At 41.1% G+C, this 14,826-nt stretch overlaps 1 protein-coding gene across 1 annotated transcript; it reads left to right on the top strand.

Annotated features, from left to right (window-relative positions):
* The first annotated feature begins 643 nt into the window (after window positions 1–643).
* Window positions 644–13,510, top strand: sec14l1 (SEC14-like lipid binding 1). Its single transcript, XM_085784631.1, has 17 exons — window positions 644–834; window positions 999–1,058; window positions 1,204–1,301; window positions 3,912–4,061; window positions 4,253–4,384; window positions 4,928–5,056; window positions 5,203–5,410; window positions 5,883–5,992; window positions 6,250–6,439; window positions 6,890–6,978; window positions 7,064–7,134; window positions 7,243–7,414; window positions 11,678–11,812; window positions 12,106–12,240; window positions 12,499–12,750; window positions 12,906–13,084; window positions 13,349–13,510. Exons 3-17 carry the CDS (start codon window positions 1,239–1,241, stop codon window positions 13,449–13,451), a joined length of 2,118 nt encoding a protein of 705 aa, XP_085640757.1. The 5' UTR covers window positions 644–834; window positions 999–1,058; window positions 1,204–1,238; the 3' UTR covers window positions 13,452–13,510.
* The last annotated feature ends 1,316 nt before the right edge of the window (window positions 13,511–14,826 follow it).

The following is a 14,826-nucleotide window of genomic DNA, read 5'->3' as shown; positions in this document are numbered from 1 at the left end:
GTCTTAGCCTAGTGTTTGTGTTTGCACTGTTGAAAAAACAGCTGAAAACAGACTGATAAACAAGCTGCAAGCAAATCAAATTCAGGTTCCCAGGTTCCAATAGGCCTGATCCTGCAATGGATGAATACTGGGCTAGGAGTGGTTACATGTACAGGGCCCCCCTGTGTTTGACAGAGCTTTATGTAACAGGCTTTGGTGTAGGTGGGTCCTGACCACTGAGGCCTAGCTGTGTTTGGAGCAGTCCACTATTCGAGCCATCCACTGTGTCATCCAAAATCATTGGAATAGCACATTTAAAAAGTCAAATTTAAACTCATAATTCACTGCGTGTCCAGGTGACTGCTCTGCTGCAACCAGCACCTAATAAAATACATCATGACTGCATGTGTGATTAAAAACAACATAACATGAAAAGCGCTGAGTCGCATCAGTCACAGCGCCCCCACAGTCCTGACCACACGTCTGTGCATTAGACGAAATTTGGTCAAAATAGTTCACCAAAATACTCTGTGAAGATAGGTAATCTCTTTAATAATTTATACACGTCGGCTAAAGCTAAAATTACAACTTCCAACTTTTAAAGGAGCGATAACTCCAACTTCCTGTTTGTCAGGAGGAGGAGGAGGCGGAGCCAACAGTCACACAGTGCTACTTTTAGGCTACAGTGTAACGGGCGGACAGGCCGTCGTTGTACTTTTAATTTGACTATTTATTCGCTATTTAGAAATGCGTAGAAGTAATCTTTGCCCTCTCAGCTGACAGCATGGAGGATATGAAGAAAGTCGAGCTGCTACAGTGACGCTTATATTCACCGGCCGGGGGGTTCAAACTGTTGTAAGTCGCTTGTTTTTCGCCGTTCAGGCCGTTTTCCATTAAGAGTGTGTGCACTGTAACGAAGTATTTCACTTCCACTACTTGTTTTTAGAAATTAATATTGTCTAAGGGAGCTCAAAAAAACTTTTCTCCAACTCTGTTTTGTCCTCTCCTTTCGTCCTCAGTGTGCAGACTGGAGGTCAGCTTTATTGGTGGAGAGTCAACTCAAATCAAACCAGTGTCATGTGAGTGTCACTGCTCCTCTTTCCCTCCTCTCAGCTGATACAAGCTCTTTATGGCCAGGGACACACAGTACAATAAGCTGTGTCAACTGCTGACACAACACTGTGATTTTGATCTAGCTGTGCCATCATGTTTTTGTCTGTGCAGTCTGAGGGTGTTTGTCTGTGAGGCGAGCGTCAACCATGGTGCAGGAATACCAGTCCCCCGTTCGGGTCTACAAACACTCATTCGAGTTGATAATGGCGGTGAGTTTTGTTGTTATTTTCAGTGCCTATGTGAAGATAAGTTGTGTCCTCTCTTATCTAAGTGACACGACTGAAGACAGCTGTGCGTTATTGCTTACTTGACTGTTACATAAGTGGAGTCTGTCTTTGAATCTTGCTCTCCATTAAAATATTCCTACTTCTGCTCTGAATGAAAACACCAGATATAAAAGAAAATGCAGAATTTCAACTGGGTTCAGTGGTGGCGATTCACAAAAGACTAGACACTTTCAGAAAAAGTACAGAATGTCTGTGGCTTTGTCTGCTTCTCAGGGCCATCTGTCTCCATCTTATTATGCTTTCACCAGGGATAGATTTTGTGTGATGAGTGACTGATGAGAGTATACAATAAAGCTTCTCCTTCCCTGCTGCGGTGGTAAATTCAGTAATTCACAGGCAGTGTGCGTAGGGGTGAAAAAGCTGCTTATTAAACTATCCTTCTCTTAAAGTTTGGATCCGTTTAATTCAAAGCCAAACAGATCTTGTTTTATGCCTCTCTGGGCCGGATGATTTATCTTTGATGCACATAGAGCTCCTAAAACCAGACCTTGATTGTTGTTTTAATATTTAATGAGGGATCAAGACCAGAGCTCGATTCAATTTTCAGTTTACCCTTTTCCTGTGGACCCTCAGACAAAATGTTCCATAAATGACGTCAAGCTGAGATAAGAGGCTGCCACAACAGTTCGTCATAAATGTTTACAGCTCTACAGATAAATAGCATAACGTAATAATCAATAGACTTTGATTTTTTAGCTCAGCAGTGTTTAAAAGTCACAACAGAAAAAGGAAAGATCTACTGAAAGAGCTAGAAAACTGTCTTTTCTAACATTTATTCACCATATGATCATTTTTGAATTCATTAGGCGGGAAAGAGTTGGGTTATTATTTTGATAGTGAAAGTACTTGCTTTGTCTGTAAACTACAGATGTATGCTTTTGAAATTATAGAACATGACCTCTTGGTGAGGGGGAAAGTAGGACAAAAGTAAAATGACAGACAGACAGCCTTCACCCACTTTTACAGTCTGCTCCTGTTGGTGTTTCTTGCTCCCTGCAGTTATATATTAAGCTAAAGACTTATGCAATATCCTCAGAGTGGGGTAAAAGACCAACGGTAACTCCTTCGCCTCACAAGTCTACATTAACACCTGCACAAGCTGCATTTGCCGGGAAACATCCCGTGTCTAAAATTCTCACTGCGTCACTGCAGGTTATTGAAAAGGATCTCAAAATAAGCTTTTTGTGAAAACTAAATAAGAGCTCATATGAAAAGACCGGGGCCTTGGCAGCATAAAGGAGAGACTCCAGTGAGTAGTTTATCCCCTCCTCTGCCCCCATTTATCAGGGAGCTTTCTCATTAGTCCCTTTGCTGATCCTTCCACTGGCGGTTATTACTGTGGCCAACAGTCCTAATCACTGTCCTGGATATTACTGAGTCTGTAACCGCTGACATCATTGTGGTCCCATTCATGAAACATTCCTGGGTCTTTGTGTAATAGAAATGCATTGGATTTGGTTTCAACGCAGATACACTAACCCTTATGATTGACACTGGCTGTCTAATGTCAAATATAATGGTGTAAAATAATGGAAAATTCCTGTTTCAGATGTTTGACTGACATAGTCCTCTGGAGCCAATTAACTCATTCTGCTTCTCAGTTGTACTTTGTGCTCCCATTATGTTTAAAGCTCCGAGAGGGAAAGGACAAAGATTTTAATTAGCCTGGAATCAGTGAAACAAAAATGTTTTTGTTGAACAGTGTGTCTGTTACAGAACAGCAGGCACGGCTGCTTATTTACCCAGGAAACCTTTCCCATTAAACTGCTTAGTGAATAATGTCATCCTATTGATTGCATTGCTGGCATGCTGTGTGGTATCGATACAAGCGTGTGTGTCTCTTGCCGACAGACCGCTGCTCAAGTGTGGATTTGGAGAGAAAAAACTATTGAAAATTCAGCTCTCTCGTGCCTTTGGGCTGTTTTTATAGCCAGAATCGTCGGAGTAGCTCATCAAACTTTTAAAATCGTATGAGGCTTCGGCAACCAGGCTGATTTACTGCATACATATATACCAGTTCGGCTTGTCAGTGGTTGCCACATCTAGGGCTCAGAGAACCTCGAGAGTATTAGCAGTGGTGTTGTGTTTGTACCCTGTGGGGAACTAATTTGTTGTTACTCTGAAACATTAAACAGGCAGCTGTTCATATTGTAATGTTCCAGTTCCCTCCCGCCTTCGGTTACTTGTCAGCGGTTTATTAGCAAGGGCTTCACTGCTGCTAGTCACAGAGTAGGGGAGGGGGGTGGCTTTTTTTTTTTTTGCATATCCTGAAACGCCTCGTTCAGTGACTCAATCAATATTGACAGGGTAGACCTGGTGAAACTGGCCTCGGACAGATGGCCATACAGTATGCTGCGGGCAGTAAAGCACAAAGCAGTCACTGAGTGTAAAAGCTGCCGTAGATGCAGCCTGATGTGTTAAAGGCACAACACGAGAGCATCACAAAGTTAATGCTAGAGGATCCACAGGATTATTTAACTGATTTCATTTTTGGTTTTTTGTGTGTTTTTTTTTTCTGTTTCCCAACCTCAGGCCTATGTAAGAAGATTCCCAAAGTGCCCCTTGATCCCGGTGTTTGTAGACAGTGAGGTCGTCAGTGAAAACCAAAGTGAGGATGGATCTACAGTGATAACTCAGAGGCGCTGCACGATCGACATTGACGCACCACGACTTCTCAAAAGGGTACCTCTCCTCTGACCTTTTTATTGAGCAAGTAATAGTAAACGTAATAGTAATATTGATTTCTTTAAAACAAAAATTGGATTTTGTTGTCGGAGAATCTTGTCATTTTCAAGGTGATATTGTGTAGTGTTTAATTAACATTCTTTATGAATAATCAGGTCTAAACCAAGGTTTTCTTTTGCTTCTTGTAGATTGCTGGTGTGGACTACTTGTACTTCGTCCAGAGGAACACTCTGAACCGTAGAGACAGGACGCTGCGCATCGAGGTTCACAACGAGACCTTTTCCAACAGAGTTATTGTTAGTGAGTGCTGCAACTACACGGTGAGTCTCAACAGTGGAGCAGAATAAGAAAATGAGTTTTATTTCTTTGTTCTTTGTTGTTGTCCTTGTTTTACTGGGTTTTTTTTGGGACACCTTTGCTGTGCCCAGTGATCTGGACAGCTCCCCGCCTAAAGCCAGTACGGCGTTGTGATGAAAACAACAGGCAGCAAAATAGCAGTCACAGTTGTAGACGTGATTGGAACCACTGCATGTGCATACCAGGGAAAATCTGGCTTTCCTGTTCAGACCATGAAGTACTCATTTGAAGTTATCTTCCCATAGTGTGCCAAATGCACCAAACACTTGTGCCAGCAGGTGGTTATTCTAGTATCAACCTCTCTATTAACAATTTCCTCACTTTTCACAACATAACCATCACCTGCAATATCATTTCCTCTGTGATTCTATGATTTACTGTACCAGTCAGCTTCAAATTAATGAGGCACTTTTTACCTAGAAAACATTGGCCTACATGAATTACTTTCACCTCTGTTGAAGTATGATTTTCAGTATCCATATAACGGTTTTATTTTCATGCCACAGGTTCATCCAGAGAATGAGGACTGGACGTGCTTTGAACAGACAGCTAGTCTGGATATCAAGTCCTTTTTTGGCTTTGAGAGCTCAGCAGAGAAGATAGCTATGAAACAATATGCTGCTAGCATAAAAAAGGTCTTTACACAATCAATGATCCAAAATATATACTGTATTGCACACTGCACCTCCACTTTTACACATGGAGAAATGTTACATTTGCTTTCAGTGTTTGTGAGTTTTTCAGATTTATTATGTACTCTCATCTCCTTCCCATGCTGTAGGGTAAAGAAATTATTGAATACTACCTCAGAGAGCTGGACGAAGAAGGAGTCACTTACATACCTCGTTGGACACCCCCCGTTGTCTCTGGCACTGCTGGTGCCAGGCTCCAGCTGCCTCCCCCCTCTACTGCCCGAGCCATCCCAGTGAACAGTGCCAAGGATGAAGACCCGGCCAGTGCCACCGAGCTAGTGGCTGGCTCCCCTGATGGTCTGTGGTTACTCACTAGTCATAATTAAGTACAGAATAGCAGCCAACACACAGCACAAAAGTGCAGTTTAAATGTTATTTTGTGAAAGATAATTTGCTAGAGTAATGAGCAGGGTCTTGAATAAATGGTCACACTGTATTATCTAAATAATAATAAAAAACTGCAGGTTTCATGCGACTGAATATAATATTTTAAAAGCGGAATATTTTCTCTCCCAGTGTTAATAAACGCTGCCAAGTTGCATGTTGCTGGAAACAGCAAGCGTCAGTGAATTAAACAGCAGCGAACTGGACCAAGCTTGCAGAAACATTTTAAGCCATAGCTGTTGCTTACAACAGCATGCTGAGTTGAAAGGAACCTAAAGCAACATCTGTTTTTTAATGCACTGTGGTCAACAGCTGCTGACATCTATGTCTGACGCATGCAATATGTCCTAACTCTACACTATACATGTGCTTTTTTTTCTTACAGACAAGTTGGATGCTGACTACATCAGACGTTACCTAGGTGATTTAACGCCTCTGCAAGAGAGCTGTCTTATTCGCCTGCGCCAGTGGCTCCAGGAAACCCACAAGGGCAAGGTGGCACATACACACAATCCACTGGAATGCACAGCTATTGTGCAATACTGTAAATTATACATTTATTTCCAGAAAATCACACAAAAACCTAGACCTCTGCTAACCTCCTGCCCCCAGTCAGTTTTGCCATTCACAGATATTTTGTAGATTACAAAAATGATGTACTGGCTGAAAGGTCAAGGAATGTCTTTGCTTTTTTCAGTAATTGTAAGTGAAAATTTTGCATTGAAGATTTGAACCCTGTCTGTTGTGTGCAGATTCCAAAAGATCAGCATGTGCTTCGCTTCCTGAGGGCCAGAGATTTCAGCCTTGACAAGGCAAGGGAGCTTCTGTGGCAGTCTCTTACCTGGAGAAAACAACATCAAGTGGATTTCCTGTTAGACACATGGCAGCGACCGCAACTGCTCCAGGAATATTACACCGGAGGCTGGCATCACCATGACAGAGGTACTGAGTGAACCGTACTTGCCCTTTTCATCTTTACATCGTCTCATTTTCACTTTAGTTCACTGCCTATTGTTTGTGCTGAGGTGTTTGTTCTGTGACAGCGCACACACTTATCACTGATTGTAAAGAGGCAGAACAATTTAGTCGTTTGTATTTAGAAAGTCCACATGGGGTGGAATAGGCTGTTAATTATTGACTGTAAAGTCTGAGCACCATCTGTCGTAGTTCCCGTGTCTGGAAATGACTCATTGTTTCTAACAGCTCAGCTGATCCACCTGGTTGGTTCGAACTTGAACACAGAAAATGCAATTAAAATGCTCATATGCTGAGTTAATAGCTCTTATAGTGGTAAATAGCAGCTACACATAAACAGCATCAAAGGGATCTACTTATTTTGTGGGCTAAATTTACTCTGTTGTGTAATGTCTGTGCATGTGCTTGCATGTTTAGATGGACGTCCTCTGTATATCTTGCGTCTGGGTCAAATGGACACAAAGGGTTTGGTACGAGCCTTGGGAGAGGAGGCCCTTCTAAGACAGGTATTATCAACAGAAACACGCAGTCATTTTTCTTTTAGGGTATCAACAGTTGTATTAATGCTAAAACTTTATAAATGTCACCCAGGTCCTGTCCATCAATGAGGAGGGACTGAGACGTTGTGAGGAAAACACCAGAGTCTTTGGACGACCTATTAGGTGCCTAAATAGTCTTCTGTCTGTTTTATAAGTTACTTGTTAATTGGATATGCACGTGCCTTTGTATGCTGTATAGTGATGCAGTGTTTGTGTTAATATGTTGGTCAGCTGTTGGACTTGCCTGGTGGATCTGGAGGGCCTTAACATGCGTCACCTGTGGAGACCAGGCGTGAAGGCTCTGCTGAGAATCATCGAGGTGGTGGAAGCCAACTACCCCGAGACTCTGGGTCGCCTCCTCATATTGAGGGCACCGCGGGTGTTTCCAGTTCTCTGGACTCTGGTGAGAATAATGTTTGTGTTTACGTTAAATGTGCATCTGTTAATGTGGTTAATCATTGCATCATGATGGACTCACAGGCTCTGAGGCTGAATCTGGCAGATACTCTTGTCGATACGGAGTCTAAATAGTTGGCTGCAGTCCAACCACATTATGAATATGAGCGGATGATAAACAACAGACATGAGAAGAAGGAACAGAGAAAACTAATATCAGCAAATGAAGATAATTATAGCCATCAGTATGCACAGACCTATCTCAGCCCCACAGGGAAAATTCAATCACTGCCATAGCAATATGAGGTAGTATAGTTTATAGGAGAGTAATAGCATCCGGGGAAGTAATAAAGATGAGAAGTAATATAAGCACAGAGATAAATTAAAATAAACCTAAACAATAATAAAAGTAATGAAACAGTGCAGAGTTGAAACATTATGCGAGTGCTTTCTAATGGGATGTTGCTACCGCTGCAGGGATTTCCAGCTTGAATCTGACTGTGGGTCAGCTGATGTGGGTTAGCGTTGGGGTTAGACTATAGACTTGCAGCTAGCCAATTAGGAAGCTGACTGAGGGCTCAGGAGACTGTGTGCATGGTGAAAGCTAGCAGGCCTGATGCCAACTAACTGGTGTACTAGCTAGAGGGTGTGTGAGCAGGAAGCTAGCTTTGGAGTTAGCAGACCTGATGCTAGCTGACTGTGGATGCACAGTGGGAAACAGGGGTGACCTTAAGCTTAGTTGGACGTATTAGCTTAATTATTTGGTATAGCCTGTAACTGAAATTTAGGACATAATGGGTCTTGTTCTTCTAATTCACAACCTAAGAGGGAACTAAAAACATCTAAGGATGACAATAATTTCAAAATTGAACTCTCTGTGACAGGAAAATGAAAATACCATCCTTAGCTCTCTGAGTAAAGACATTTTATATTCTTGGCCTAGTAGCATTTTTATACCTGTAAAACTATTATCCTGAATCATCCTCTGACTTAACGATTCAATAAACATTGCAAACAGTAATGGATTTACTGGACAGCCCTGTCTGGTCCCTCTTTCCAACCAAATGAGTTTGATATGGCTGTTAAACAATGCTTGAATAGTTTTAATAAAGGTCGGACGAAATCCAAATTTCTGTAATATTCCATATAAAAATTCCCAATTGGCTTGATCCAAAGCCTTTTCTGCATTAACTGTCTGTTCAATCACATGAAGCATTTAGCACATTTTATCACGTGTCTGCCTTTGTTGAATAAAACCCGTCTGAGCTAGACTTATTATCTGGGGAAGGATTTTCAATCCATTTTCAATCCTTTTAGCCAGAAAGTGGGTAAAGCTCTTATAATCTCGCTTCAGTGCGCTTATTTGTCAGTAACTTCCACTCGGGTGTTGGAGAAATCAGACTCTATCCAAGAACAAGTAGTTATGCCAGTCGCAAGGTTATGTGATCATCATTGTAAGGGTCGGCAAATCTCTCTTTTTAAATTAGAACAATAGCCAATAATGTTTCCCCTGACAGAAGAACAGCTCTGCATGTGTCCCAAAGAATAGCTGGGGAGGCTCTCCTGACTCCTATTATCATTTTCGTCCTGATAATCTTTGATATCAGTCCCTATTTGCTGCCTCATTTCATTTATAATGGAAAATTAAGCGTGATCTGACAAATCCATTGTCAAAATACAGCAATTTATCACATGGACATAAAAACATAAACTCAACATAGATAGAGTGCAGGTGTGAAAAAAAGCGTAGTCTCTCTTTGTCAGATTCACATCCCTCCAACTCCCAGCACTCCCATCATTCATTTTACATCTTTTGTAGTTTTCTTCTCCCCTGTGTGGAAATGTTTCTGTGTAACCAGGACTGGGTGAAGTTTAATCTGTACTTCTCTCCAGCAAAGTAAGATACACGCAGACAACGATATTTTTCATTCAAAGATTTATTTAAAGAATATCCATTCAGATCCCGGAGGAACCAGAAACATTCAGAAAAGTAACTAAAACACCCTTCAGATATCCCACAGCAGCACCCATATCCCATCAATATCTTCCTTATGTCTACTCAAAGTTTAATTTACTAGAAATTAAAGTTGCTTGCCGTCTCCTGGGACATGATTGACTACAGAAAGACAAATTCTGATTAAGTCTCCAAGTTTTTGGTGTTTCAGTTCTGTAAGATGAGCTTCTTGAAGGAGAGCTGCATCTGCTCCCCAGCTCTTTAATTTCACCAGAACTCTGCCCCTCTTGATTTGATTTGTCCAGATCATTCACCTTATACTGTATGAAGTTACTTTCTACCGTATTCTGCACAGGTTGTTGTTGGAACGTGGAATAAATTCAATGTCATACTGAGAAATGGCTTTGATAGTAAGATCTATCTCATAATATTGTTCCCGATTGTTTAAGGCTCATAGAAGATATATTGAATGTATTTCTGTCATAGCAAAAGTAGGCTACTTGTCAAGTGTCCTGATGCTGGGTTGCCTGGAGCTATTCTTTGAAGCTTTGCTTAGAGTCTGTATTCTCCTGGTTTCCTGGCTTTCTGCTGAGTGGTTGAGTCAGCTGGTTGATGTGATCCAGAAGGGAAGTTGGATTTTTCACAGTCGTCGCCAGTTTTCCCCCTCTGCGCCATATGCACTGTTGCCTCCTCTGCCGAGCTGTAAATCACTGCTTCTTCCTTATACAGCACACAACACAATGAAACCTGGAATCTTAAATTTCTTTCCTTGAGCACAGCTTTCATTTCAGCACACACACCCCACCCCCACCCCCACCCCAGCAGCCCCAGTATATAGTCATGGTTTAAGTGTACCATTTCTCTCCTGGAAACCAAATCCTTTTATTTTTGCCAAGTTCCTTTAAGCATATTTCTACTTTATTCTGAAACTTGAGAACCGCAACTGGTTTTGGTGAGGCTTCAGTCGAATGAGCACGCTATACTCTCTAGATATTTAGCGTTGTAGAAGAGGGGAGCTCCAAACCTTTCACTGGAAAACCTTTGACAAAAACAATCATTGATTTAATGCTTTCTTCAGCTCCCTCTTTTCACCCATGTATTCTAAGACTGTTACATCTCAAGTGCTCAAATTAGTCAGTTTAGCCCCCATTTGCATATGAAGCTTCACCGGCTCCAACGTAATATCTTTCGGTGAGTGGATTTGGGCTGATTATAATTCACTTCACTGCCTTTTTGAGTCTATTGCACTTATTATTAATACACACTCATGTTGTTATTAAATCTGATAGCTATTTCAAGGTTTAGCTTATGTAAGCATGTTGCCACTAATGTCTGACAGCATTTCAATGTATAAGTGAGTCACCATCATACTATTAAGTTACAACCAAAGATCTGTAAATAAAGAAATGGTTTTTGGTTGATTTCATTCTCTCCTGTCACCAGCAATTTCTCAACTTCGGTTCACAGCTGAATAACTGTGTTTAAGATTTTAATCTAAGAATCAGTAGGATTCCAGCATTTAATCATCCAGCAAGGAGGCTCAGGTCTGCTTAATATGATGAATGAATACCTTACACTGTGTGAAATTTAATAGTGTTAACACACTGGATTTTTGACTGTTGTTGCTGTTTTTTAAAGACCAATACAATACAAAGTTTTACTGTATTATCCCTGCAGGGAAATTTGTCATGGACAGTCATGTGCCACAAGTAACTGCATTACACATAACAGATAAAAGTACGCATAACAGATAAAAAACCAGTACATTTGACATTCCTCGCACGTCAAATGTGCATGATAATAAGAACAATACTCAATTTATACAGTGCTTCTCTTAACAAAATTAGAAAGTGCTTAACAAGAAAAGTAAAACCAGATAAAAGAAAAATGTGCAAGACAAAATGGGTTATTTCTGCCTCTTTCAGATACTAAGAGAAAGGCTCAGCTCTTTATTTACCTGTTGTGTTACAAGTTGACAGAACCCATATTTGATCAGCTGGAGTCAAAAACTCTTGATTTTACCATCTCATAGTTGAGGGTTTCATTTATGGGTTTTTGTTAAACCTGTTTTGTTGAGCAATTGAGATATTAAGAAGAGGCAATCATTTATTGATAAATAGAAAATGCATTGATACAATATCAGATGATAAAATCCATTTAAAGTACAAATATAGATGCTCAGCAACACCAACAACCAGCCAACCCTTTTATTTTTTAAATATCAATAATTCAAATATTTCTGGATTGAATTTTACAGCTCATAAAAAAGTGAACCCGCTGCTCTTTCTCAGATGTCTGTTACTGCCTTGTTTCTAGGTCAGCCCCTTGATTGATGAGAACACCCGTAAGAAGTTCCTTGTTTATGCTGGAAATGACTACCAGGGTCCAGGAGGGCTTGTGGACTACATTGACAAAGAGATCCTCCCTGACTTCTTGGGAGGAGACAGCATGGTGAGATTGATTCCCGGGTGTATTGATCTCAACCTGTTAATTAGTTTTCAAAACAAACACAGTGATGTAATGTGGATCACACCTCTTATTTTGGCAGTGCTTTTCTCCATGAGTCACACAACTTCAGAATTCACTGTATGCGTTAGAATCAATCAATCAAATCAATGGATCAATGAGAAAAGACAAAATATGTAACCTGAAACACAAATAGAGACACATTTATTTAGATGTTAGGATGTATACATTTGAATAGTCTGTGTTTTCTCTTGTTTTAAGTTGTTTTTGTCCCCTAGTGTGAAATTCCTGAAGGAAGCACGGTCCCCAAATCTCTGTACAGGACAGCTGAGGAACTGGAGAGTGAGGAGAACCGCCTTTTGACTGACTCCATCTATAAGAGTGCCAGTATCTTCAAGGGAGCCCCATATGAGGTACAGTGATTTTATGCCACTTTGTTAAAGAGGTTATCCTAATTGTTTAAGGCTGTTTAAATCTGAGGGCGAGGAGGTATTTCCCCAGGATTTCAGTTTCTGTGTGGTGGATTTTTATGCTGTGGATTCTGGTGCCACCACCTGGAAAAAATCTACATTGCAGGCTTGCCGCAAAGAAAAAAAAAGAAAGAAAGAAACATGATTAATGACCTGCTGTCTGCTATTCTGTGTTTCTAATCTCCTCACAACCTCCTGCAGATGCTGATTGAGATTACAGAGGCCTCCTCCGTCATCACCTGGGACTTCGACGTGTGTAAAGGAGATGTAGTCTTCAACATCTACCATTCCAAGAGGGCCCCTCAGCCTCCAAAAAAAGACACTCTCGGAGCCCATGGCATCCCATCCCCTGGGGCTGTCAACGCCCAGCTGATAGACAGGAGCTGGGTGCTGGGCCAGGACTACAGCATGGTGGAGAAAGCCTTCACTTGCAGGGAGGGAGAGAGTGTGCAGGTAAGAGGGAAGATGGTGGACTCTTGTCTTTTTTTCTCTCTCTCTTAGCTTTCAGCTACACTTTGTCCCCGTGTGCTGTTTGTTGCATCAAAGTGTTTAATCATCTACCATCACAGCCTCAAATTAATCCTGCAGCTTTCCCCTTGTTCAAACAGGGCTCCCACATAACACGCTGGCCCGGCTTCTACATCCTGCAGTGGCGTTTCCACAGCTCCCCTGCCTGCACCGCCTCCAGCCTGCCTCGTGTGGATGATGTGCTGGCCTCTCTGCAGGTCTCCACGCACAAGTGTAAGATTATGTACTACACCGAGGTGCTGGCCTCCCATGACTTCAGGTCAGTTTATTTATGAGCCTCCCTTCTTTTTATTCTGGGTCGTGTCATGTTTTCTTTGTACAACACAGAAGCTCTTGTTCGTATACTGGCTGTTTTGAGTTTCTGGAAAATCAGTGTGGTGATATGTCTGGTTGTGTCCTCGTGTTATGCAGACAACTTTGCCTGATGTACTTTTTACACTTGTGTTGTGTCCATGTTGCCTGTCTTTTTTCTTATTAGGTTGAGTCAAATCTATGAATTAATATTTATTTCTGTTATTTCTAGGGGATCCATGACCAGTCTGGAGTCTTGCCACAGTGGCTTCTCACAGCTCAGTGGTGCCACGACCTCCTCTAGCCAATCAAATGCCAGCTCCATCTCACGGTAGCACCTGCCCAACATGTGTCTTAATGACCTAAAACCTACATATATCTCACTCTGCCTTATATGTCCAAACGATTTTTTTTTTTTAAACTCATATGATGGAAACGTGTTTCAAGTGAGTGCAACACTAAAGTTACATTGATCTTCTTTGCTATTAGGGAATGAGGCAACAGTTTTTTTCTGAGCCTGTGATGACTGACCTGACTTTGTATGTATTTGTGTTCAGTAGCTATATAACAATATGAATATGAACTTGTGTAAATGTGAAATGTCTAATCAGCTCATATGTAGCTCGATGCTTGTCCAGTACAGATGCGATTATGTAGGGATATCTGCTAGGTAAATACATTCAAAAACCTCCTAAACAGCAGTTTTAAAATATTGTTAGATGAGGTGACGATGACAGGAAAAAAAAATCATGTTTCTGAAGTTGTTTTCATTGTCCACTAGATGTCAGTGTACTTTCAGATGTGAACCGCTCTCAGATCAGAGCAAGTTATTTATCACCAACGTTTATACTCACACTTTGTCTTGTCCCCTAAGAAATCGAAAGCAGTCTTGTTTAAATAAAGAATTTATCACACAAATGAATATTCATGCATCCTCCAGAATGTGTCTTGGTCTCTGTGTTGCATTCTGAGAGAACAGTGACTGCAGCAGTGGCGCCGCTTTCAGTAGTAATCATGTTTGAAAAATCTGAGAGATGGGTTATTACACATTTTACAGAAATAGGTAAGATGTTGAGTGAGCAGATAATGTGAAATCTCTATTAAAATATGCAGAGCTTTAGATTCCATGTAATGTTGTTTTTGAGCTTGTTAGGCATAGACGGTGAGTTTTCTGAGGCAGCTAATTTGAATGCAATATAGTGCAGCCCCTTGTGATCTGGCACAGGGCCAGGCAGACAACTGATTTACATAAAACTTTAATTTCCATAAACTTATCAGATGCTTCCAGCTAAAGCTTAATTGAATTTCCCTGTGTTATATATTTTTTAATTTTCTTATTTTTATTTTTATTTTTGGTTTGCAAACGTGTGTCATGTTGCTGTTTATCCCAACACAAAGCCAGGTGGATTGAGTTCTCTGATTGGACGGAAGCCTGACTTCCTGCTGGTGTGTCAGGGCTGTTAGAAAGAGGAAATGTACTGACTTTGCCAGGAGCTTATTTACTGAATTACTCAGCTTGGTCTAATGACCTCCCAAGACACACATTGTCCACATTAATACCAACGCCTCTTTCTCCTGATATACCTTATTTGCTATTAAAACCACTTCTTCTTGAGCAGCTACATGATTTAAGGCTGAATTATTTCACTGGCCTTCAGAGGCTTGAACAATAAGCTCTTCAGGTACCAATAGGTTGGTAGGTGGATTACG

The sequence above is a fragment of the Trachurus japonicus genome, chromosome 8 (genome assembly GCF_045865225.1).
Source record: "Trachurus japonicus isolate A0001 chromosome 8, Traja_1.0".
Taxonomy (NCBI): domain Eukaryota; kingdom Metazoa; phylum Chordata; class Actinopteri; order Carangiformes; family Carangidae; genus Trachurus; species Trachurus japonicus.
The sequence above is the reverse complement of the archived record's forward strand: the minus strand, read 5'-3'. Positions and strand labels throughout refer to the sequence as shown.